This window comes from Acomys russatus, chromosome 9 (genome assembly GCF_903995435.1).
Source record: "Acomys russatus chromosome 9, mAcoRus1.1, whole genome shotgun sequence".
NCBI classification, from domain to species: domain Eukaryota; kingdom Metazoa; phylum Chordata; class Mammalia; order Rodentia; family Muridae; genus Acomys; species Acomys russatus.
Window position 1 is genome coordinate 43,003,922 of NC_067145.1, and position 22,611 is coordinate 43,026,532.

At 42.9% G+C, this 22,611-nt stretch overlaps 1 protein-coding gene across 2 annotated transcripts in view; it reads left to right on the top strand.

Moving 5' to 3' along the window:
* The window catches only part of Arhgap21 (Rho GTPase activating protein 21), a 128,554-nt gene that overhangs the window by 92,950 nt on the left and 12,993 nt on the right, over positions 1-22,611 (top strand). Inside the window, exons 8-16 of one of the 2 annotated variants that reach the window (XM_051151244.1) lie at positions 450-479; positions 1,653-3,543; positions 11,459-11,617; positions 11,732-11,834; positions 16,134-16,170; positions 18,316-18,441; positions 19,484-19,768; positions 22,229-22,293; positions 22,369-22,505. In XM_051151244.1, the coding sequence (XP_051007201.1) occupies positions 450-479; positions 1,653-3,543; positions 11,459-11,617; positions 11,732-11,834; positions 16,134-16,170; positions 18,316-18,441; positions 19,484-19,768; positions 22,229-22,293; positions 22,369-22,505 (2,833 nt within the window). The remainder of the gene's footprint in view (positions 1-449; positions 480-1,652; positions 3,544-11,458; positions 11,618-11,731; positions 11,835-16,133; positions 16,171-18,315; positions 18,442-19,483; positions 19,769-22,228; positions 22,294-22,368; positions 22,506-22,611) is intronic. The other variant, XM_051151245.1, reaches the window with a different exon arrangement.

Consider the following 22,611-nt stretch of genomic DNA (forward strand, 5'->3'; position numbering starts at 1 on the left):
TTGCTCTACAGGGGAGGAGGAGGTTGCACTATTCCAAATGCATAGTAGAGCACTCGGTTAGTCCTCTGGAAGCCGAGATGGAAGGAGCTCAGGGGAAGAGAGAGGCAGCGACGCTGCTCACGTTGAAGGGAAGCCTTGGGGCACAGCATCAGATGGCGGTGCTGCGTAGTGGAGGAGATACCTGCCAGGGACGCGTGCCACCAGATGTATTCTGCATCCGAGAGTGGGAGACAGATTCAATAAGAACCAGATAGAAGCAGGAGAATGAGATGCTCGACTGGATGCTGAAGTTGTTCTCATGCTCCACTGCCCTTTACCTCTCTTGGTACCTTCCAGAGGAATCAGGGTAGATGTATTTTTAGCTTGCTGTTTCCAGCATCAATATGACAACATGATTCTGTCTTTCTATCAGTAAGCACCTTCTGCTATGTTTTCCTATTTTCTGCTAGCTACAATTTACAAAGGATGTCACAGCACTGGTAAGAGACGCACAGTAGTAGCCATTTCCTTGCTTTTTAAGTCGTGTTTCATAGAGATTTATAACAAGCCAATTTATTATGACTGTAAGTGTGCTTAATTGTACTAATGTGCAGAGTGTGTGTGTTTATGTTTGTGTTTGTTTGCACCCTCCATAACTAGTGTCAGAGCATGTTCATCTGCATCCCTATTTTCTTAAGTGTCTTCCCCCTCTCCCTCTCCAGCCCTTTGCCATTATTCGGTAGCTGCACTTGGGCTTTGCAGGCTGTGTGCTGCGAGGGCAGGATGTACTGCCACAGTGAGTTAGCTCAGTCAGTCAGTGACGGTAATCATCACACCTAACTGCCTTGGAGCTGAACAGAGTCTCCTGTGGCATCCATGAGCTCTGTTTGTGTGGAGTCTCTCTAATTAATTTCAGTTCTTAAATTTTCAAAAATATTGCTAGACAATTTTATAAATAACTTTAAAAAATATGAACTACCTGCATTCTTGTTAGTAAAAGAAAAATGTCTTAAGTAAAAGAAACAAAATAACTTTATTGGGTAATGTTTGCATTAGCTTAAAACAAAAAGTTAATATTCGGAAAGATGAATTGCGGTTTTTCTCTAGTATGTGCTACTTAATTTTTTAAACATGCACATTCACTGATTTGAAATTTGAAAATATTTAGCATGGCTGCTTAGGGGCTTAATTCTAAAAGGTGGATTATTATTTTGAATTCTTTATAGTTAATTGACAAGCCATTTCAATAATGCTTAGTTTGTTATAGCATTACTGCCTTATATATGTATATGGATAAGACTTAATAGTTTGCTTCTTCCTTGTAAACATTAAGAATTTTCTTTTGCTGGGATTTAGTAGGCAGCCATTTTACCTGTTGACTGCTGAAAAATCTTAGAGTTTAAATGAGATTTTAGAAATAGCATGACTAGGTCTCGTTGGTTTGGGGTGATCTGATATGTCTGTAAACCTTTTGGGGAAATTAATGGTTGCAGTCTGTGTGTGTGTGTGGCACGTTCTGCAGTTTATTCTTTCTCTCTAAGAATAATTTGTGAGAATGCACTCTGCTGTGCTTTGCATGCATGCCATAGTGAGCATCGTCCAGCATTAAGGTAGGGCTGGCCCAGTCAAACAGTGGGATTATTGCGTGACACTTTCCTCTCATTTCTGCACAGGCATATTCTCAAGATGCCTACCTGAAAGGCAACGAAGCCTACAGCGGCAATGCCCGTAACATACCCGAGCCTCCGCCAGTTTGCTATCCCTGGATGCCACCCACCCCGTCAGCTGCGACACAGACAGTTGAAATATCTCCTCCAGACTCATTACCGAGCAAACAGCAAACCAGTACGCCAGTTCTGACACAACCTGGCAGGGCCTACAGAATGGAAATACAAGTGCCTCCGTCACCAACAGATGTTGCGAAATCTAACACAGCAGTGTGTGTTTGCAGTGAAAGTGTGAGGACTGTCATCGTGCCTTCTGAGAAGGTTGTAGACTTGCTATCCAATAGAAACAGCCATTCAGGTCCTTCCCATAGAACTGAAGAGGTAAGGTATGGGGTGAGTGAGCAGGCCTCATCAAAAGCAGCGCCAAGAACCGCATCCCCGTCATCAGTTCCCACTGCCCATCTGAGTCATCAGACTACAGGCTCCAGGTCACTGGAACATTCTGGAGTTTTACTTAAATCTGGAAATTACAGTGGGCATCCGGAAGGCCTCTCAAGTGGTAGGTCGCAAGCTGTGGATTCTCCTTCTGTGTCTGCCAACCACTATTCCCCAAACTCCCATCAGCACATAGACTGGAAAAACTATAAGACTTACAAGGAATACATTGATAACAGGCGATTGCACATGGGTTGCCGGACAATCCAGGAAAGACTGGACAGCTTAAGAGCTGCATCTCAGAGTGCAGCAGACTACAGCCAGGCGGTGCCCACCCGCACTGCTCTGCAGGTACGACGTCGAAGCACCTCTCATGACCGAGTGCCCCAGTCTGTTCAGATCCGGCAACGCAGCGTATCTCAGGAAAGACTGGAGGATTCTGTGCTGATAAAGTATTGCCCAAGAAGCGCATCTCAAGGAGCGCTGACCTCCCCACCTATTGGTTTTGGTAATCATCGAACTCGCTCATGGGATTATATCGAGGGCCAGAGTGAAAGCACAGCCGGCGCCAGTTCTGAAAGTCAAATGCCTGCCTCAAACGGGGAGCGGAAACAGACTTACAAGTGGAGTGGGTTCACTGAGCAGGGTGACAGACGAGGTATTTATGAAAGACCCAGGCAGCAAGAAATCCACAAACCTTTCCGAGGCTCAAATTTGACTGTGGCCCCCGCTGTTAATTCTGATAACAGGCGGCTCAGCGGTAGAGGAGTGGGGCCTGTCTCACAGTTTAAAAAAATCCCGCCAGACCTAAGACCACCTCATTCCAACAGAAGTCTTCCGACTACTAGTGGGGTGTCACTGCCACGGGGTATCTCTCAAGACAGGTCCCCGCTTGTGAAAGTCCGAAGTAATTCTCTGAAAGCGCCTTCTATACCTGTCTCAAAACCATCCTTCAGCCAGCACTCACTGGTTTCCATGAAAGACCAAAGGCCAGTCAATCATCTGCATCAACACGGTCTGCTGAGTCAGCAGACGTGGTTCAGACCCGAAAGCACCCTTGATCGCCAGCTGGAGACCGAGATGTCCCCGTGTTTACCGGAAACTTCTGCTAAGACTGGTCCTCAGCTCACTGACAACTTGGGAACATCAGATTTAGAGTTATCTGCCAGTCCAAGGAATGGAGATTTAAACTTTCAGGATCCTGAAATTCAGCAGCCAGATGTGCTAGATAATAAGGACTCTGTCATCCTAAGAGAAAAACCTCCATCTGGTCGCCAGACGCCACAGCCTTTGAGACATCAGTCTTACATCTTGGCAGTGAATGACCAGGAAACCGGGTCAGACACCACCTGCTGGCTGCCCAACGATGCTCGCAGAGAGGTCCATATAAAGAGAATGGAAGACAGGAAGGCGGCAAGCACCAGTCCTCCTGGGGACTCCCTGGCTGCCATCCCTTACATAGGTGAGCTCATTCGGGGGTGTGCACAGAACCCACTGCGTAAAGGCGTTTTGAGAAAAGGAGGATTTATATTCCATAGGCACAGAAATCTTTAACTGTGCTTTTAAAGCATTTTACATGCTGTTTGCATCGTTTTTTTTTCCCCCAGTGCTAGGGATTGAACCCAGGGCCCCATGCATGCTAGACAAACGCTTCCCCACTAAGGCAGAGCCCCACACTCTCAATATTTAAGTTGTGCTTCGGTCGGAGCTGGTTGCTTTTTTTTCTCCTTAAATATATTCCTACTAGACATTTTCCTTTAAAAGTATTTGGTACAGAGGCTGGCTTTGAACACATGGGTCCATCCCCCACTCCCAAACACACCCATTGCCAAGTGGGCTTACAGGTGTACGTGTGGCCCTCTCTATCGTCTTTAGTCTTGACTGAATCAGGTCCTACCATCTGGTCAGGAGACTTGGCCGAGCAGTTGGACCTAGTTGTTGATTGACCTGAGCCCACTACAGCCAGGCCCTGCCTTTGTTACACTACTAGTACGTAGTTGCTGGGGGAGACTCGGGCAGGGCCTCCTGCCTTGTCAGCACACTGGGATGGGCCTTTTGATGAGGCAGCTGCCTTTGAGTCACTCTGTCCTCCTGTAGGTAGTCCCCACCCATATTCCTGTAAGTGACCACTGGAGACTCTAGTGGTTCACAGAGGTTTTAAAAAACAAACAAAAAAATGAGGTAGGAGAGCTTTGACCCTTAGTAGTGGAGCCCTGCATTTGAGGTAGGGCTTATGCCTTTGTAAATTTTACTTGGTTTGAGATAAATGACCTTTGTTGTGCATTTACTCTGTTAGAGGAATAATCTGGGAAAGGATTTGGAAAGTTTGTAAGTCCACATCTCAGTCTGGGTCACCAGTCCTACTTACTTACCAAGTCATTAGCTTTTCCTTTTACCTCAGCACTGTCCTCACACAGCAGCCAGTGGGAGATCACACCCTGGTCAGACATCCTGTTTCCCTTCCATATCACCTAAAATAAAATAGACTTGTAGCTAGGAGTCTGCAGTGGCCAGCAAGGCCGCCCATCCCTGCTCGGGCTCACCTCTCTGATCTAGCTCCCATTTGGATCTTCTGTGTGCCTCCCCTCTGCTGCCGCCCAGACGCCTGCTACTCCATGGCATGCCAGACATGCTGTGAGCACCGCAGATAACTACAGGCCCTCTGCTGGCTGCCTGTCACCATCCACTCAGATGTCCCTCACCTGCTCAGGCTTCCCTGCATTCTGTCTCAAACAGCTGCTTCATATGCGTCCGCTGATGTGCTTCTGCCAGACCCACATTGGAACTCCGGATTGCACATCTCTCTGTCAGCGTAGAACAGACACTGAGAGCGCTGACGCTTTCAGTCTAGTTCATGTCTTTGTTCCCTATGCCTAGAGCACTGGCTAGAGTAAAGAAGGCATCACCCAGGAAATAGTTGTTCAAACCACAGCTGAACGATGTTTTGAGGTGATGAGGTGTAGGAAGAGTGGAGGGAGGGAAGAGGAAAGAGTGAAGGAAGGTAATTATGTCATCATTACTGTACAGTCCTGAGACATAATCTGCACACATAGTTATGATAGATGTATTCAATAGTGTCTGCATTTTTATAAACGAGAAGTCTAGTATGAAGAACTAAGTACTTTTCATAAAAGCACTTAGGTCTGAGGGTTCTAGGTTAGCTTGATTCAGCACCAGCAACACCCCAGGGGCGCTGTTTTCTCTAGAGCACATCGTAAAGAGAGGCCTTGCATGTGTGTGATAAGGGCCCTTGCTCTTACCACATTGTCTTACAAGGCTGTGAAAGGTTCTCCATAGCTCTGTAACATATTGTTTGTCATTGAGCAACTTTTCTTACTCTTTCCTTTCTCAAGAAATGTTACCATTGAACTGTCAGGTGGCAGTGTCCAAGTCAGCTTAAAAGGAGTCTTCATGGAGTCAAATTTTTATAAATAGGTTATTTTCATGTTGCAAACATTGTGAGGAGTGTTGTTTAAACCCACATTCATATTCGTATGTTACTGCCCAGCCTATTAAATAGCTCCCATTGTACATAGAATTTAATAACTCATCTACTCTGATGGTAATTGAGGACTTGTGTGTTTTAAATTTAAAGTCCTACAACCTGAACCTGCATTTCATAGACTACTAAGCTCTTAGCACAATGAACGCATCACGTTTTCTTTCTGCGTAGTGAGAATGTTACATCAGATATCATTGGAATAGTCTTTTTAAAGTGTTAGTTATTATGTTTTAATATTTCTAATCTTATGAAGTGCAGAGATAAAATGAAAATCAATTATTTTATTAAAAAGTAGTTGTTAACTAAAATATAGAGTGGTCATCTATATAATTCTGTATACAAGCATATTAATGAAAACAGACCATCTTATTTGGTTATTCATTAAGAATAAAAATGCTCAGGGCTAGAGAGATGGGTCAGTAGTTAAAAGTGCTTCCCGCTCTTTCAGAGGATCTGAGTTCAGTTCCCAGTTCTCCCATATCATTGGCTCACAGTTGCCTGTAACTCCACTTCCAGGGCCTCATGGCCTCCTGCCATCTACACACTTGTGACATATACTCACATGGATGACCATACCAAATAAAATTCAGTCTTTAAAAAAAAAAAAAAGGCTAAAAGTGATCACTGACTCCCTTCGTTCATTCTGAGTACTTACTAAAGCCTTTCTCATAATTTGTACTAAATAAGCACATTTGTTTTAGGTGCTTCCTAAAATTATGCAGCATAGCGATGCATTGATAGCCTTACAGCTACTGTTATTTTAATTTTTTGTTACTTGAAAGCATTAGAGACTGATGTCTTCAAATATCAAGTGCTTTGATTTTCTTCCCCAAGCAAGCATCAGTGTAGAGACGGTCACTTACTGAATTGTCTGTCACACACAACTAAGGTCCACAGGAAGAAGACTCCCTTACATTTAATACACACTGAACATGTACTATTAATCTTACACTACAAGGGTGTAAAAAAAATTCAACATTGTGTTTTTCAGTCAAGAATATTAGTTATTAGCAGTAGCTTGAAAACCTGTTACACACACACATATATATAATTTTACAAGGCTACATACGTCTTGAGAACACTTTCAAATGCAACATGATTAACCATTTATAAAATGGAAACTGAGTAGCCTGGGCAACAGAGACCTGTCTCAGTAAAAATGAGAATGGGGCTTTATGTTTCTTCTAATTTAGCTCTGTTGATTTAAATAAAAAGAAAGGGTATTTGCTACACTTGAATGGTCTTTTAAACGACTATGCCACAACTCAGTTTACTTCGGAAGGCTGATCCTCCATCCCCCCCGCCCTGGACCGTCCTACTGTTAGTACAGGGTGTCAGGCACTGAGAGGAGAGGAGAGCTACATTTGCAAAGGGCATAGGAAACACCATATTCTTTTCTATTTCATTTTTTAAAAATTTATTTGTGTGTATACCCACATACATCCATGTATGTCTGTGCAGCACACGTGTGCAGTGTCTGCAGAGGCCAGAAGGCATCAGACGCCCCCGAAACTGGTTACAGATATCTGTGACCTGCTCTGAGTGTGCTGCTTCCTTTAGGGGAGCATCCAGTTCTTTCAAGCACTGAATGCTCTCTCCAGTTCCTTGTTTTTGTTTTCCTTTTTCTTCTCTCTTCTTCCTCTCCTCTGATTTCCCATCTTCCCTCCCCGTTTCTCCATTCCTCCCTCCCTTCCTCCCTCTCTTTTCTTTTTGCTTTTTGAGACAAGGCTTTACTATGTAGCTCTGACCATCCTAGAACTCACTATGTAGACTAGGCTGGCCTTGAAATCACAGCTCTCCACCTGCCTCTGCCTCTGGAGTGCTGGACTTAAAACATTATGTGTGCCGCTATGCCTGGCTCCTTGTTTTGTTTTTAATTGACAATTGTAAATGCTTACGGGATACAAGGTGATACTTGGTTATGTGCATTATACAATGACTAGATGAGGTGATGAGTATTTGCATCTCCACTCACGTTGGTTACTTCTTTATGCTATATGCACTCAAAGCCTCGTTATAAGTAGTTTGAGAACACAATTTGTTGTTAGTGCTCTCCCAGTGGTGCTGTGAAATCCAGAATTTATTCTTCCTGAGTAACTCAAACATTGTACCTATTGGCCAATCTCTCTTTATCCCTCTGCCGCTTCTCTAGCCTCTGATAACCTTGTGAGTTAAATCATACAGCATTTGACTTTGTACGCCTAGCTTATTTCACTTAGCAAAATAATGATGCCCCAGGTTCATTCATATTGCAAATGATCCTTTTTTTTTTTTCTTTTAATCATTGCATGGTAGTCTGTTGTATATATATTCCACATTTTATTTGTGTCTTGGTCCCAACTGTGGACACTTCAGTTGATCCATGTTGGCTCTTGAGACTCGTGCCGTGGTATACCTAGGAATTCAGATGTGTCTCCCAGATGCTGGTACCGCTTCCTTTGGATATGTACCCAGTTAGTGGGATTGCTAGATCACGTGGTACTTCTCTTTTTGATTCTGGGAAGAACCATCATATTGTTCTGCATGCTCCCACTAACTAACAGCGTGTGAGCGTTACCTGGCACATCCCACTAACAGCGTGTGAGCATTACCTGGCACATCCCACTAACAGCGTGTGAGCGTTACCTGGCACATCCCACTAACAGCGTGTGAGCATTACCTGGCACATCCCACTAACAGCGTGTGAGCATTACCTGGCACATCCCACTAACAGCGTGTGAGCATTACCTGGCACATCCCACTAACAGCGTGTGAGCGTTACCTGGCACATCCCACTAACAGCGTGTGAGCATTACCTGGCACATCCCACTAACAGCGTGTGAGCGTTACCTGGCACATCCCACTAACAGCGTGTGAGCATTACCTGGCACATCCCACTAACAGCGTGTGAGCATTACCTGGCACATCCCACTAACAGCGTGTGAGCATTACCTGGCACATCCCACTAACAGCGTGTGAGCATTACCTGGCACATCCCACTAACAGCGTGTGAGCATTACCTGGCACATCCCACTAACAGCGTGTGAGCATTACCTGGCACATCCCACTAACAGCGTGTGAGCATTACCTGGCACATCCCACTAACAGCGTGTGAGCATTACCTGGCACATCCCACTAACAGCGTGTGAGCATTACCTGGCACATCCCACTAACAGCGTGTGAGCGTTACCTGGCACATCCCACTAACAGCGTGTGAGCATTACCTGGCACATCCTTGCACCACTTGTTACCCAAGTCTTCTGGGAAATGCTGGAGTGAGGTGATAGCCCCGTGCAGTTGTGGTTGTGCTTCCTGCTGGTGCTTGCTCATTGGCCTGTGGCAGTGTGGCCATCTCCTTAGAAACGTGGGTGTCTATTCAGACCGTTTGCTCACTCTAAAATCAGTTTATCTGGACAGTGATGGTGGCTATTGAGTTCCTTAAATATTCTGGCCATCCTGAGACCTTCTCCGGTGTATGAATTGTTGATATTTTCTCTTATTTTATATATTCTCTTGACTTTGATTATTTCTTTCTTCTAATTTTGATATATTCCATTTTGTTTTTGCATTTGTTGCCTGCTCATTTGATACCTTATTTTAAAACCAAATTCTTGTCCAAATTAACACCACAGCCCTTTTCTCATATTTTTTTCCTGGTAGTTTTGTACATGTAGGAGTTACATGTAAATCTGTCATCCATTTGAATTGGCTGTTGTATATAGAAAGGATCTGATTTCCTCTGGGTATTGATAATGTTTTCCCAACAACTGCCCTGCCCTCGTTGTGTGGTCATGGTGCCCGGTCATTTGGCTGTAAATGGGCAAGTCTTATCTGTGAAGCAGGCTGCTGGTATATTGATAGAAAGTAATTGTATCAATCTGTAGCTTGCTTGGGTAGCATGGACATTTTAAGGATATTCTCACCATCCATAAAAACAAAGCATCTTTTTCAATATACTAGTTTAACATGTTTATTATAAAAAAAAATACAAATATTGAAATGATTAGGCTAGTGATAGTCTGTTTCTCCCATACCTCCTCTTTTCTGTTCAAATCTCAAAAACAGATAATTATCTCTTCTTCCTTCTTTTTGAAAATGTACACTTGAGACTCAGGGGATTCATATCCCATGTGTTTCAGATTTTCTTCTGAACATGTAAAGGTAGAATGAAAACACTGCACAAAGCTGTCCTCTGTCCTCCACTCACGTCTTGTGGCACACATGCCCACACAGAAACATCATTCACAGCCCCGACAAGAGTAATTAAACATTTAATTTACTTACTTAGATGTGTGGGTGTTTCGCCTGCATGTATGCCTGTGCACCACATGTATGCCTGGTGCCTGAGGATCCCCTGGGACAAATGATTGTGAGCTGCCGTGAGTACTGGTAATTGAACCCTGCTCCTCTGGAAGAATAGTCAGTGCTCTTAACCTCTGAGCCATCATCTCTCTGGCCTCTAGATTTTTAAAATGTACTTTATGTATTCATCATTTGAAATTTTTTCCTTACATTTCCAAGAACTTAATCCCTAATTATAGTTTTAAATACTATAGGTTCTGCTAAAATCAAATTTTTGTTTCATTGAATTAAGATTCTTCAGGCAAGTCTCCTTCCTTCTGGGCAAAGAACTATGGGATCCTCAGTGGTTGATAGTAAACTGTCAAACATATTTAGTAAAAGTAGCTCAGAGAAGTATTCAGAATAATTTATTTTGCTAAAATGTAAGAAAACTGCTCTTTAAAAAAAAACTTACAAAACCAAGATCATCCGCATTTACTGTTTTTAGTCATAAGACGGATGTTGCAGCTTTTCAGACTTTAGTTCTTTTTGCTAAAACACTGACCATTCAAATGATAGGAGATTGCCAGAATTTGTGTTTGACTCTCTGAACCAAGTAATCAAAATTCAGTTTTATACATTATAGTTTATTTGTGAAAGATTTCATGATGGGACATCTAATCTTATACTTTATAGTGCCGACCTCTTATTAAATTGTATTCTCTTGGCCTAAAATATTAAAATTTAAATGCTTGATGTTTTTACAAGACTGAGAGTTTAGAATGAAGATGTTGCTCACTGATGGGAAGACGGGTGCCAGCAGTGTGAGGCGTGGCTTAGATGGCACTGCTGAGTTAGTCCGCTGTATCGCTCCCTTAGTCTGCAAACCCATACGCCTCAGGGTTTTGTGACCGGTGCTGGAGGTAGGCTTTGTAAAGCATTTACATGTGCTAGCACATAATAAGCTCCAGTAACGGCAGCTGCCATGCATGCATGCATACAGAGCTGCCTGACAGATGATGAAAGACTTGAAGGTGGTGAAAACTCATAGCTCAGAATTTCCTACAAGTGCATCTGCGTAAAGCTAATGGGAACAGTTATGACTGACACCTGGCTGGGAAAGAAGGGAACTTTTTGTGATTTGCACAAAAATCCAGATAGATTAGAATGTCCCGATAGTATACAACTTCTGGCTGTTAGAGATTGGGCTTCGTTATCTTCCTATAATAATTAAAGACTTGTGAAGCTGGGTTGGGTAAGGGGATGGGGATGGATGGACACACAACGACATGAGACACAGAGACTGATGGATTTGAATGGTAATTTTTTTTTCACATAATGTGTGATTATTTGCTTTGGTCCATTTGGGTTGTGAATGCTTACACATTTTATTATGCTTGTTTTTATTACTAATTAGGAGAAATTATTCATGTTCTTAATATTTTCAGGGTCATTGACATCACAAGAGTAGTGGTTGTGGGAGGAGAGTTTTACTAGGCAGCCGTGTCATTTACTGATCACTTGATGGCTGCTAAAACCTTAATTTGGTTCTTTTAGCAACAACCATGGACTGTAAGGTTTTTAAGGTTCCAGCAGTTGTTTTCCTTCCTTACAGACGAGCCAACCAGTCCTAGCATCGATCACGATGTCGCACATATCCCTGCGTCTGCTGTTATCTCAGCTTCTACCTCCCAGGTCCCCTCCATTGCAACGGTTCCTCCCAGCCTCACGACGTCTGCTCCGTTGATTCGACGTCAGCTCTCCCACGACCAAGGTACGTGTGAAGCGGTTCTGTGCACCGTCCCTCACAGTCCATGCCAGGCTGATCTTTTACCACTGGAAGAATCTGCAAAACCACTGGAAAACTGAATGCTGGACTTTATTGCAGAATCTGTTGGACCTCCCAGCCTGGATGGCCAGCACAACTCAAAGACCGAAAGATCAAAGTCCTATGATGAAGGGCTGGATGATTATAGAGAAGACGCAAAATTGTAAGTCTTAAATGTATACTTTTATATGTTTTTATATGAATGGTGTTCATTTGTATAAACCCTGAATCTAAGGTTGTCTTATTTTCTCATTTTGACATTAGAAATGCAAATCAAATAGCATCAAAGTAACATCCAGTTCATATTTAGAAGTAATATTTTTATTTATATATAGTAATATGCTATTTTATATGTTATAAATATATGATACTTCTATCCTAGACTTGTAGTTTTTTAGTACTGTTCAAACATGATCGTGTTGCTGTTCTCTTGTGTATAATTCTAAATCTCTTCTGCATATAAAAATCACATACATCTAAATGTGCTTATTAATGGATGTGTTTTATTTTTTGTAAACAGATAGGTAGTTTGGTATATACACTAATCAGGAAATCTTTCACTCAAACAGCTTTGCCACATTGTTTTTCATACTTGCTGAATATCTCATTGAGTAATTACACTGTGTATTGTAACCATATTTTTTAGTCTGTAGTTGGCATTTAGAGTAGTAGGCATTTGGAATTGTGCCCTCATAAACACTACTTCATTGACTATTCTTACATATTCCATTTAGTATATGTATGCATAATATTGAAATTTGGATCATTAACATTTCAAAAGATGAATTTTTATCTTAACACGCATGATCAGTGGTCCTTCCTTCCTAAAACATTGTGTTAAATCATGTTCACCTAGCAGTATACCAACGCTTCAGCGGGCTGACTCCTGAGTTTATTCTAGAGCTTACTGAGTCATTACAGTTTAGTTCTAGGTCAGGGACCTGGTGTCCAGCAGCTGCCTGTTGCTGCCGTTGCCTCTCCACGCAGGAGTTTCTATGTAAAGGAAGTGACACTTTTCTGTGATGTGTTGCACGTCTTTTCTCAATATTTTTCGTTTTAAAAAAAATTTTAACTGCAAGAAAATGTCTAAAAAGTATATTCAGTTAATGAGATTTAATGTTTTACGTCACACTGCAAAAGACTTTCAAAATAATAAGCCTACATAATTTTTTTATTTATAACTTTGATCCCTTCAATTGAGTCATTTTAGTGAGATGAAGTACTAACTATAGTTTTCGGTATCTTTGCAACTCCAAAAGCACCCAATACCACTGTTTCCCACTTACATATCATCTTTATATGCACTGAATTATATGTAATTTATTTTATTTGGAAGTTCTTTTCTGTTCAGTGGGTTTATTATTGTTCATTTATAGAAGAGTCTACTTGATTATAGTGGTTTTACGTTTTTATAATGAGGCAGTGCTGTTACTCATCACGATGTGTCCTTTCAAAATTCTTCTGGTTATATTTGTTATTTGAACTTTAAAATGTAAATTTTTAAAAGTTCTTTTGTGTGTGGCTATTTTCATTGACACAGTGTCTAGTTTATAGATGAGTTTAGGGAATGCTGACAGCTTTTACAGCAGTGAACCTTTTATCAAAGAACAATTCTTCTTTTTATTATGTCACCTTTGTTTAATATCCTCTTACATTTCCATCCAATTGTCATTTAAATTATAACTAACTTAGTTCTTCTAGGACTAGTCACTTCAGAGCGGTTCCTGTGAGATACGGCCAGGGCACAGTGTTCCAGCTCAGTAGGAGTGTTCCTAGTGATACCAGGTTGGATGTGTGACCTGTTTGAGCCTTTAGCTCCCTTTACTAAAATGTGTCAGTAACTGCTACACTTAAGCACACGGGCTGTGCACAGCTTCCTTCAAAGATTGCAGCACTGTGTGTTTCGTAATTTAAAAACATTTAATACATATACATGTTTTAAACAATACTAACTCCCCATTGCCTTCTCTTGTCCCCTCTGCCTCCTGCTAATCTTTTTTTCAACTAGACTCCGTTCAACTTCCATCTCTCTCTCTCTCTCTCTCTCTCTCTCTCTCTCTCTCTCTCTCTCTCTCTCTCTCTCTGTGTGTGTGTGTGTGTGTGTGTGTGTGTGTGTGTGTGTGTCCCACTGAGTTTAATTAGGAAAGCTTGCGTGAGCACGGGTGGAGTTGCTCACCGTGGAATGGACAGCTTACCAGTGGCACGCCCCCCATGCCTGCAAGCCCTGCTCTTTCCTCCCCTCCTCCTGTCACTGGTGCTAGGTGGTGGCTGGTGAGTTTCTGTCACAGCTCCACCTTGTGTCCCACGTGTGAAGGTTGGCTTTGGTCTTGCAGAGGACAGTGACTGCCATGCTATTTGAATGATGCAGCGAATGGTGTCCGCTGTATTGCTTTTAGCTGCTCTTCTTTGCTCATGCTCATTTTTACCCTTTTTTGAGAGTAGTTAGTATATTTTGCATAGACTCTTTGATAATTCCAGTGTCTGTCTGGTTTTATAATCTTCCATATCTTGAAACTGGCTTCCTTTTTTTCTTTCTTTCTTTCTGTTTGTTGTTGTTGGATTTTTGTGGTTGTTGTTGTTGTTTCGATAACAGAATTTCTCTATGTATTCTTGGCTGTCCTGGCGTCACTTTGTAGACCAGGCTGGCCTCAAAGTCGCAGTGACCCACCAGCCTCTGCCTCCCAAGTGCTGGGATTAAAGGCCTGCGCCACCACGCCTAGCTCTGTTTGTTTTTGAGACAAGGTTTCTCTGTAATAGCTCTGGCTGTCCTGGACTCACTTTATAGACCAGGCTGGCCTTGAATGAATGTACAGAGGTCGCCTCCTTCTGCCTCCCCAAGTGCTGGGATTAAAGGCATGAGCTACTATGCCTGGCAAGTTTTTTTTCTTTTGAGTGTCTTTATTATTACCATTTTACTTTTATTGAAAGGTAGACACCACTAATATACAAAGATTGGCTAATGTTACAGTATTTGTTCCCAGGGGTGAGCATAAATTGTGAAACGGGTTCTCTTCAGGGGTCTAACCCTTTCTATCCCGTCTCCCAGTCCTTCTCAGGATGGAGTTTGTATACTTGTTTCTAATTATCTTCTTGTTTAACGTGACTTTTGAGAGAACAATGATATATTTAGTGACAGCAGGCAGATCACTGTGAGTTCGAGGCCAGCCTGGTTTACAAGGCGAGTCCAGGACAGCCATGGCTACACAGAGAAACCCTGTCTTGAAAAAGTTTAATTAATTTGGAGAATTAATACAAACTTGTCTCTTGATTGACAGCATTTGCTTCCCCTCTTCTTGAAAGCACTGAGTGTGGGTGGATATGCATATTTATGGGTGTAGGGAGGGAGGGTGGGTGCCTCTGGCTTTAGTGGGCCTGCAGAGAGGAGATGCATAGGCCTGAAGGCAGTCTGATTCAGCAGGACTCAGTAGCCAGTGTTGATTCAAACCGAGTGATTTATTTTAGGCACAGCACAATTTGATGAACACTTTTCAGGTGATAATTAACTCAGTATTGCATGCAAAACAAATCATACATAAATCTCTTTGAGGAACAAAATAAGCTAAATAAAGATTGGACTTAACTACATCAAAACCCTTTGGAAAGTACATTATGACACCTTCCATTAGGATAAATTCTATACATTGTCTTCAAAAATGAGGATTATAAGAAGGGTCTGGAGGAGGGGCTGGCGCCAGAAAGCCTCTGGCTACACTACACAGATGGCGGAAAGGCCACCAGGCTGGAAGGCACGTCTGCTTCAGCCTTCTGGGCAGAGAACAGGTTCCTTCCCTTGAAGAAACAGCCCTGTGTGCTTTTTGACATTCCAGGTTCCTCCCGCGCTTATCTGAGGCCTCCTACTTTCAGCAGGTGGTGGGCACAGTGTGTGGCCAGCAGCACCTGACAGCTCTCTGACTGCTGAGCTGGAGGCTCAGGGTTTGCACCAGCTGGATAGGGCCGGTGAGCTGGAGTTGGCTGCCAGCTGCAGGCAAAAAGCCCAGCGGTCAGCCTGAGGAGCTTTTCCTTTGACACAAAGAAAGATTTTTAAAAGTTATACACTCAAAGAAAAAAAAAAAAAAAAGGCAGGAACTGCTTTACTTTGCTGCTATCATTGAGTTGAAAATGTACATACTGGCTGGAGAGATGGCTCAGAGGTTAAGAGCACTGGCTGCTCTTCCAAAGATCCTGAGTTCAATTCCTAGCAACAACATGGTGGCTGACAACCACCTATAATGAGACCTGGTGCCCTCTTCTGGCCTGCAGGTGTACATGCAGGCAGAGCACTCATACATTAAATGGAAAAAAATGTGCATGCTTATAACTTAGCTGTTCTCATTTACATCGAACAATAAACACATTGATCACATAGTAAGAGTGAAGCATCAGCTCATTAGTGGAAACTTAGCTGTAGTCAATTCTTCCATCAAGAGTTTTTATTTATTACACATGTTTACTTTTCCAACAGGTCCTTTAAGCACGTGTCTAGCCTGAAGGGAATCAAGGTTAGTATTTAATATTTTTAAGATATCAAGTAAATACTAGATGTTTTATTTACCTTAGTTTATTTTAGCCCTTCAAAGAAAAGTGTGCGTTTTCACTTTTGGATATTTTGTATTTAAATGGTGTCACTTTTTAGTCTGTGCCCACTGCATTTGAACAATATGAGTTATTAAATGTTTTTTAATTTCTAAACATTTTTATCAAATATGTAATGCCTTATAAGCATTGGGTCTGATTTTCCTCATTACCATCTCAAGGCCCAAATCATACTGCCCACCGATCTTTCTGTATTTTCTTGTTTTGTTTTCTCTCCTCAAAATTATTAGCTCGTACTTTCCTGCACCTGTTGCTTGTAGCCACCTTTGTACTGTCTTCTTCACCCTTCCTTGTACTTTACTGAAAAAATAAGAATGTCCTTATTTACCACCCTCACAAATGGTTATGACTGCATTTGTACCCATAGTTCCTTACTTGCTCCTACCTTAAAGTCTGTACTTGGGACATGGCCCTGTTGGAAGCCAGTAAGCACCCAGACGTCTGTAACATGCATCAACAGGCGCCTTTGCCAGTATCAGGTTCTCATGATGGGCATCACCACTCACTTCTCTAGCCCGTCCCTTCTGTGCAGTCAGTCTTGGCTGCGCTCACACACTAACACGCAGTCCCAAGCTATCTTTGTTAAACAGAAAACTTTAGGAGTTTGCATTCTCTCTACTGCTCCTCCGTTTTGTACTTCTGTAGTAAATCTTCTTGAAAAACACATCCATGGTCTCTTCTCCACGGTTCACACACACATGAGAACGATGAGTGTGGCACTCATGCCGGTGCCACCCAGCTCCCCAGTTGCTGGTTAGTGCGGTTTTTAGCTGAATGCAGCCTTTCAGGAATAATTACACAGTTGCCATCCCTGTGGTGCAGTGCCGCCCTCTGCTGCTCCCACCTCATCGACTCTTCTGTCAACATCTGAGTCTCCTTTGCTGGGCCTTCCACTTTGGTAACAATTTGGAATGCCTAAAGCTAACTTCAACACCTGTTTCTGTGCACCAGTCTCCTCAGTGATTAACTTAGGGTCTGAACTGCTAGCTTCGGCTTCCTCACAGAACAGCAGCCCGTGTAAGCTGCTCTACCTGACGTATACATCCAGATGCTTACCACACAGCTCTAGGATCTCATGGCCCTTGACTGTTCTTAGATTAGCTTGTGCCTTCTTCCGTCTCATTAATTCTACTTCCATTCTCCCATTTGCTCAAGCCAAACTCTAGAATTTTCCCCTGTTTATTCTGTTTCTTTCTCTCTGCAGTACCAGACTGGTTACTCTGTCTCTATGCCACTGCCTAAATGCTTCGTTCCTCCTCCTCTTCACTCAGGGCAATAGTCCCTTCCTCTCCAGTCACTCGTCCTTTCATGCCTGTTTCTTTAAAAACCGTGCTCCATGTAATGGTGGCCTTGTCAATCACTTTCAGACTCCCTTCCCCTTTGTACCACACACAAAAGACCAGAACGACCTTTCCCTTGGCTCCTGCACTCCAGGTGATGTAAATGATTAAAATGATGACCATGTGTTCGCCTTTCTGACTGTCTAGTCTGGCACTGTTGTGGTGCCGCCGGTTTAGTCATTCGGTATTCAGCCTCGGGGTACTGCTTCTCCAGAGGCACGGCTCACCAGTGGATCCTTTCCTTGCTTCCATCGCTGAGTTTTGTTTCATTTTGTCTTAAAGTGAGATCTCACTGGACAGGAGAGGCTGGCTTTGAGCTCACTTTGCAGCCCTGGCTGGTCCTAAGCTGTAGATGAGGCACACATTCATTATTTCTACACCTTGAGATGTATACACCATTGCAGACTCCTGAGTGATGAGGCTTACAGGGGTATACCACTGCACCTGGCTTCTTGTCCCCCTAAACCCCATTATCTCTTTTTTTCTCCCAAAAAGTGAGCCCATGATACCAGGGACCTCACACTGTTCTGTAGATAAGCCAATTCACCTTTTAAAAACATGAAATATTAGAAGTGTTTCTAGTGTGACTTCTAAACCTGGAACTTTTCCACGGTGTTTTACTCAGAACTTTAGACATTTTGCCAATGCCATTTCCATGTGTAAGTATTAAGAAAAGCGGACATTTTCCTGCTTCCTTGGCCCTTTCTGCAGATCACGGACAGCCAGAAGTCATCAGAAGACTCTGGATCCAGGAAGGGTTCCTCTTCTGAGGTCTTCAGTGATGCTGCCAAGGAAGGATGGCTCCAGTTCCGGCCTCTCATCACTGACAAGGGCAAGGTAGTGTGCTCGCGCAGCTCCTGTGACTCGGGAGTGCAGACCTAAGAAGCAGCACTCCCACGGGTGTGAGATTGTGAGGCTCCCGGGGGAGAGACCCATTCACAACAAAGGAAAACCTCACCAGTGGGGCCGTTTCTTGCATTTCCTCTTGAATGCCAACTGTATGTGGAGTATATCTTACAAGTATGCCAGTGTGAACCGAAAAATGGGGTCTCTAGGAAGGAATCCTGCCTTTTTTTTTTTTAAACCAAGATTGACTATCATAGATGTTTCTAAGTCTCCAAATAACAGTTCTCCTCACTAGCCATCTGAAAATACTTAGTCTATGTAGGTCTTTTCAATTTCCTTTTTAATATTTATTTCATTTTATTTTTATAAACACTAAATTATATAAATGAGTGTAATGGTATCAACATGTGCTTCAGTAAGTAGAAACCAACACTCTTGGTTTGTCATGCACAGCTCATGACTCTGGCGATTTCATTTCTTGTCAGTGCATGTTGTTTCAGGAACACTCCTTCTGGGGTGTTTATCATGTCCCTGCTCTAAAACTTGATTTTTTTTTTTTTACTTGTATTATGGTGGATTTGCGGGGGAGGGTGCTTGTTTTTGTTTTTCTGTCAGAGATACAGCTCAATGGTAGAGCGCTTGCCTAATATGAGCAATACTCAGATTCAATCCCGGAGCAAAAAGAATAGTTATGGATTTCTTTCTTTAGTTTTGTTTGTTTTGTTATTGTTTTTTGAGACAGGGTTTCTCTGTGTAGTTCTGGCTGTCCTGGTCTTGCTTTGTAGACCAGGCTGGCCTCGAACTCACAGCAATCTGCCTGCCTCTTGAGTGCTGGGATTACAGGTGTACACCACCTCACCCAGCTCCATCTGACATTTTTTTTTTAATCCTTCCTGTCTTCTTGTGTATTCAAGTGAGACATCCGCTGTACCAGGTACATAAGCATGCGTGTGAAAGGCGTTACTTCGCCCTGATCCTGTCACAGAGTTCTAGCCTTCTATTGCATAGCCATGGACCAATTACTGTTTTCTAGCGAGTTGGTGGCAGTATTAGGCCGTGGAAACAGATGTATGTTGTACTTCGGGGCCATTCGCTCTACTTGTACAAAGACAGAAGAGAGCAAGCGACGCCGTCAGAGGAGGAGCAGCCCATCAGCGTCAATGCTTGCCTGATCGACATCTCGTACAGTGAGACCAAGAGGAGGAATGTGTTTCGCCTTACCACATCCGACTGTGAGTGCCTGTTCCAGGCTGAAGACAGAGACGATATGTTAGCATGGATCAAGACCATCCAGGAAAGCAGCAACCTAAACGAAGAGGTGTGTTTGTCAAAGGACGTGGTAAAATGTGCCACTCTCATGGTATATCCCTTAGGGTGATTAAAAACATTGGATAGATTATTTTTTTCTTTAATCAAAAGTAAGATACTGTAACATGAATCATTAAAAAGGGAAACTCAGGTATACCTGTAGTTTTAAATGATAATCCCAAATTTTCTAGTTTACCAATAAAGACCCAGGAGCCAGATGCTGGGGTAAAAACCTGCTAGCTCAGAGAGGCAGAGAAAGCATCCATCTGACCTTCCTACTCAGTTTATGTCCTGATAGAAAAGGCCCAAAAGGTTCACTAGCTCAGCTGACAATTCAGGAAGAAAAGGCCAAAAAACCCAAGGCCAAAGGCTTGCGAGCTCAAAGGCCAAGGAGGTGAACAGCTCAAGAGTTCTTTCTACTTCTCTGTGCTGCTGTCTGAAATACCCTAACTCCAAGTCCCTCCTCTTCTTTAATCCCTGCCAGCTGGTTTCTTGCTCCACCTCTTGACCTAGGGTTCACTTTATTTAACCCTGTGTACAGAAAGCTCTTGGATTAAAAGTGTCACCTGTGTACAGTAAGCAGAAAGTTCTTGTATTAAAGGTGTGTGTTAGGGCTCAGCCATGCTAAACAAAAGACAGGTTTTTACAGTTCACAACCCCAGGGATCAAATATCCTGTAACATAGACCTGCATTATTTTTACTTACTGAGAAGTACTATTACTACAAAGAGAAAGAGGGTGTTCATATTCGTCCTATACTTTCAGACACAGCAAGCCACAGCCAGGAGTGTATGTCTTCCTGATCATTAGTGTTGTTTCTGGCGTCTGTGCAGAGAACCTGCAGGAACTATTTTGACCAAATGACTACAAGCCTGTCCTTGATGCCGAAGTTAGTGTTGTTGTGGGCTAGGCTTCAGCACGGACATTGTAAAACCAAGCTGCTATGTAAAGGCAAAGATGTGATTTGTTTTGTTTTGATAGAGAGTAAAATATAATGTACCCTGGAGTATGCATGAGCTTCTAAGGAAGCATGTGCTGTGGAAATCATGCCATAGGCCTCTTTTTAAAAAAAATAAGGACTAATGCTTTATACTTCTGAGGTTTTCTGGCTTCCACCAGCACAGAGTTGCTTCTGCAGCAAGAACTTTAATACTCAAAGTAGCACTCAGACCATGAGCACGTTTCCCATGCTGCTCAGCCTCCTGCCTTGCTTTTGTTCTGTAGCTGCTTGGAGCAGAGTGTCAGCTGAATTGTGTGTAAAGAAGCCGAGGGCTGATTAGCATACAAAGTAATAGGACACACCGTGGCATTGTTATATGGACTGTCTTTATTGACCTTTCTCCCTCACCCCTCCCTCACCCCTTCCCTCCTGGTCCCCTGCGTCCTGCAGGTAGCCTGTTTTACCTTCATCTCACTTGTATTTGGTTACCTTCTTATTTTCCTTCCCTCTTCCATACTCAGGGTCTTTTTGCTAGTTCCATGACCTGTAGCCATGCATATGCATGCACGCATATGAAAGTTAAAATCCAGAGTCACAATGAAAGAAAACATGTGCAATTTGTCTTCCTGAGCCAAGGAAAAGTACTAGTGAGAAGTGGATAAGGGATCCACTCATGTGGTCACACTGGGAAGAGGACCAGAGAGGGCCATGGTTCTATCTTTGGGAATCCTGCATGAGCTTTCGATTTAACTAGAGGGTGGAAAGGCATGCACAGCTAAGCTGTCCTGGTCAGGGTGGGGTCCTGCCCGTCATCATCGTGGCTCAGGCTTGATAAGTTTCAAAACTGAGTGAAATCCACAAGCCCCTCTTACTGACACCATGCGTGGTGTTAGCCTTTCCTTCTGTCAGCTGAGATCCCTGGGGAACGTCCAACTTCTACAGAAGCACCGTTTCAATGATCTGACAGCCAAAGAGAGCACAGTCTCTTTAAGTATTTCATTCCTGCCTGTGTGGCTACATGTATTTGATTACACTCAAAATAAGACATATTTTTTAAAATGTGTGCACACACATACCAGTGTTGATTGCAGTTGCTACAAATAGAGTCATTCCCGTTTGCTCAGCTCTGGGTTCAACTTGGGACACAGGAGTCAGATCATCCAGAACCTACTCTGTCCTAATTCAAGTTTATCATTAGAAGATTCTGGTGGATGTTTCTATCTTTGACTCAGTGGTATTATTATTGAATGCTGATAATTTCTTCCTGGTATCAGAGACGTTGACTTTGCGCTCCCAATCATGCATCTTATGTAGCATATCAATTCAGGAAGTACTGAATCCCTGTTACCTAAGAACTTTCCTAAGGGTTACATAAAGACAAGAAATACACAGCAGACTCACTTGGAGGAGCAGTCATAGCACTTACATTGACTGTGTGGTACAATAGCAAGCCTCAAGCTCAGGGGTCACCCTCTGCCTCTAATAGTCTAATAACACACTCTCCAATGTCGCCTTCTGCCCACTCTGTAGGACACTGGAGTTACCAACAGAGATCTAATTAGTCGAAGAATCAAAGAGTATAACAGTCTGATGAGGTGAGAATCCCACCATGCCTATGGTTAATTTAGATGTCAGATATACAGTTGTTAAATGCTTGTTTCTTTCAACAGCAAAACAGAACAGCTGCCAAAAACGCCTCGCCAGAGTCTTAGCATCAGGCAAACTTTGCTTGGTGCTAAATCCGAGCCAAAGACTCAGAGCCCACATTCTCCAAAGGAGGAGTCAGAGAGGAAGCTTCTCAGCAAAGGTAGCTGTAAAAGGGGTTGAGCTGGAATCCTGAGGGTGTCTTCTGGCTTTACTATGTTGTTTTCACCAACAGGCCCAGAGTCAGGTCTGCTAGCTCAAGGCTCATT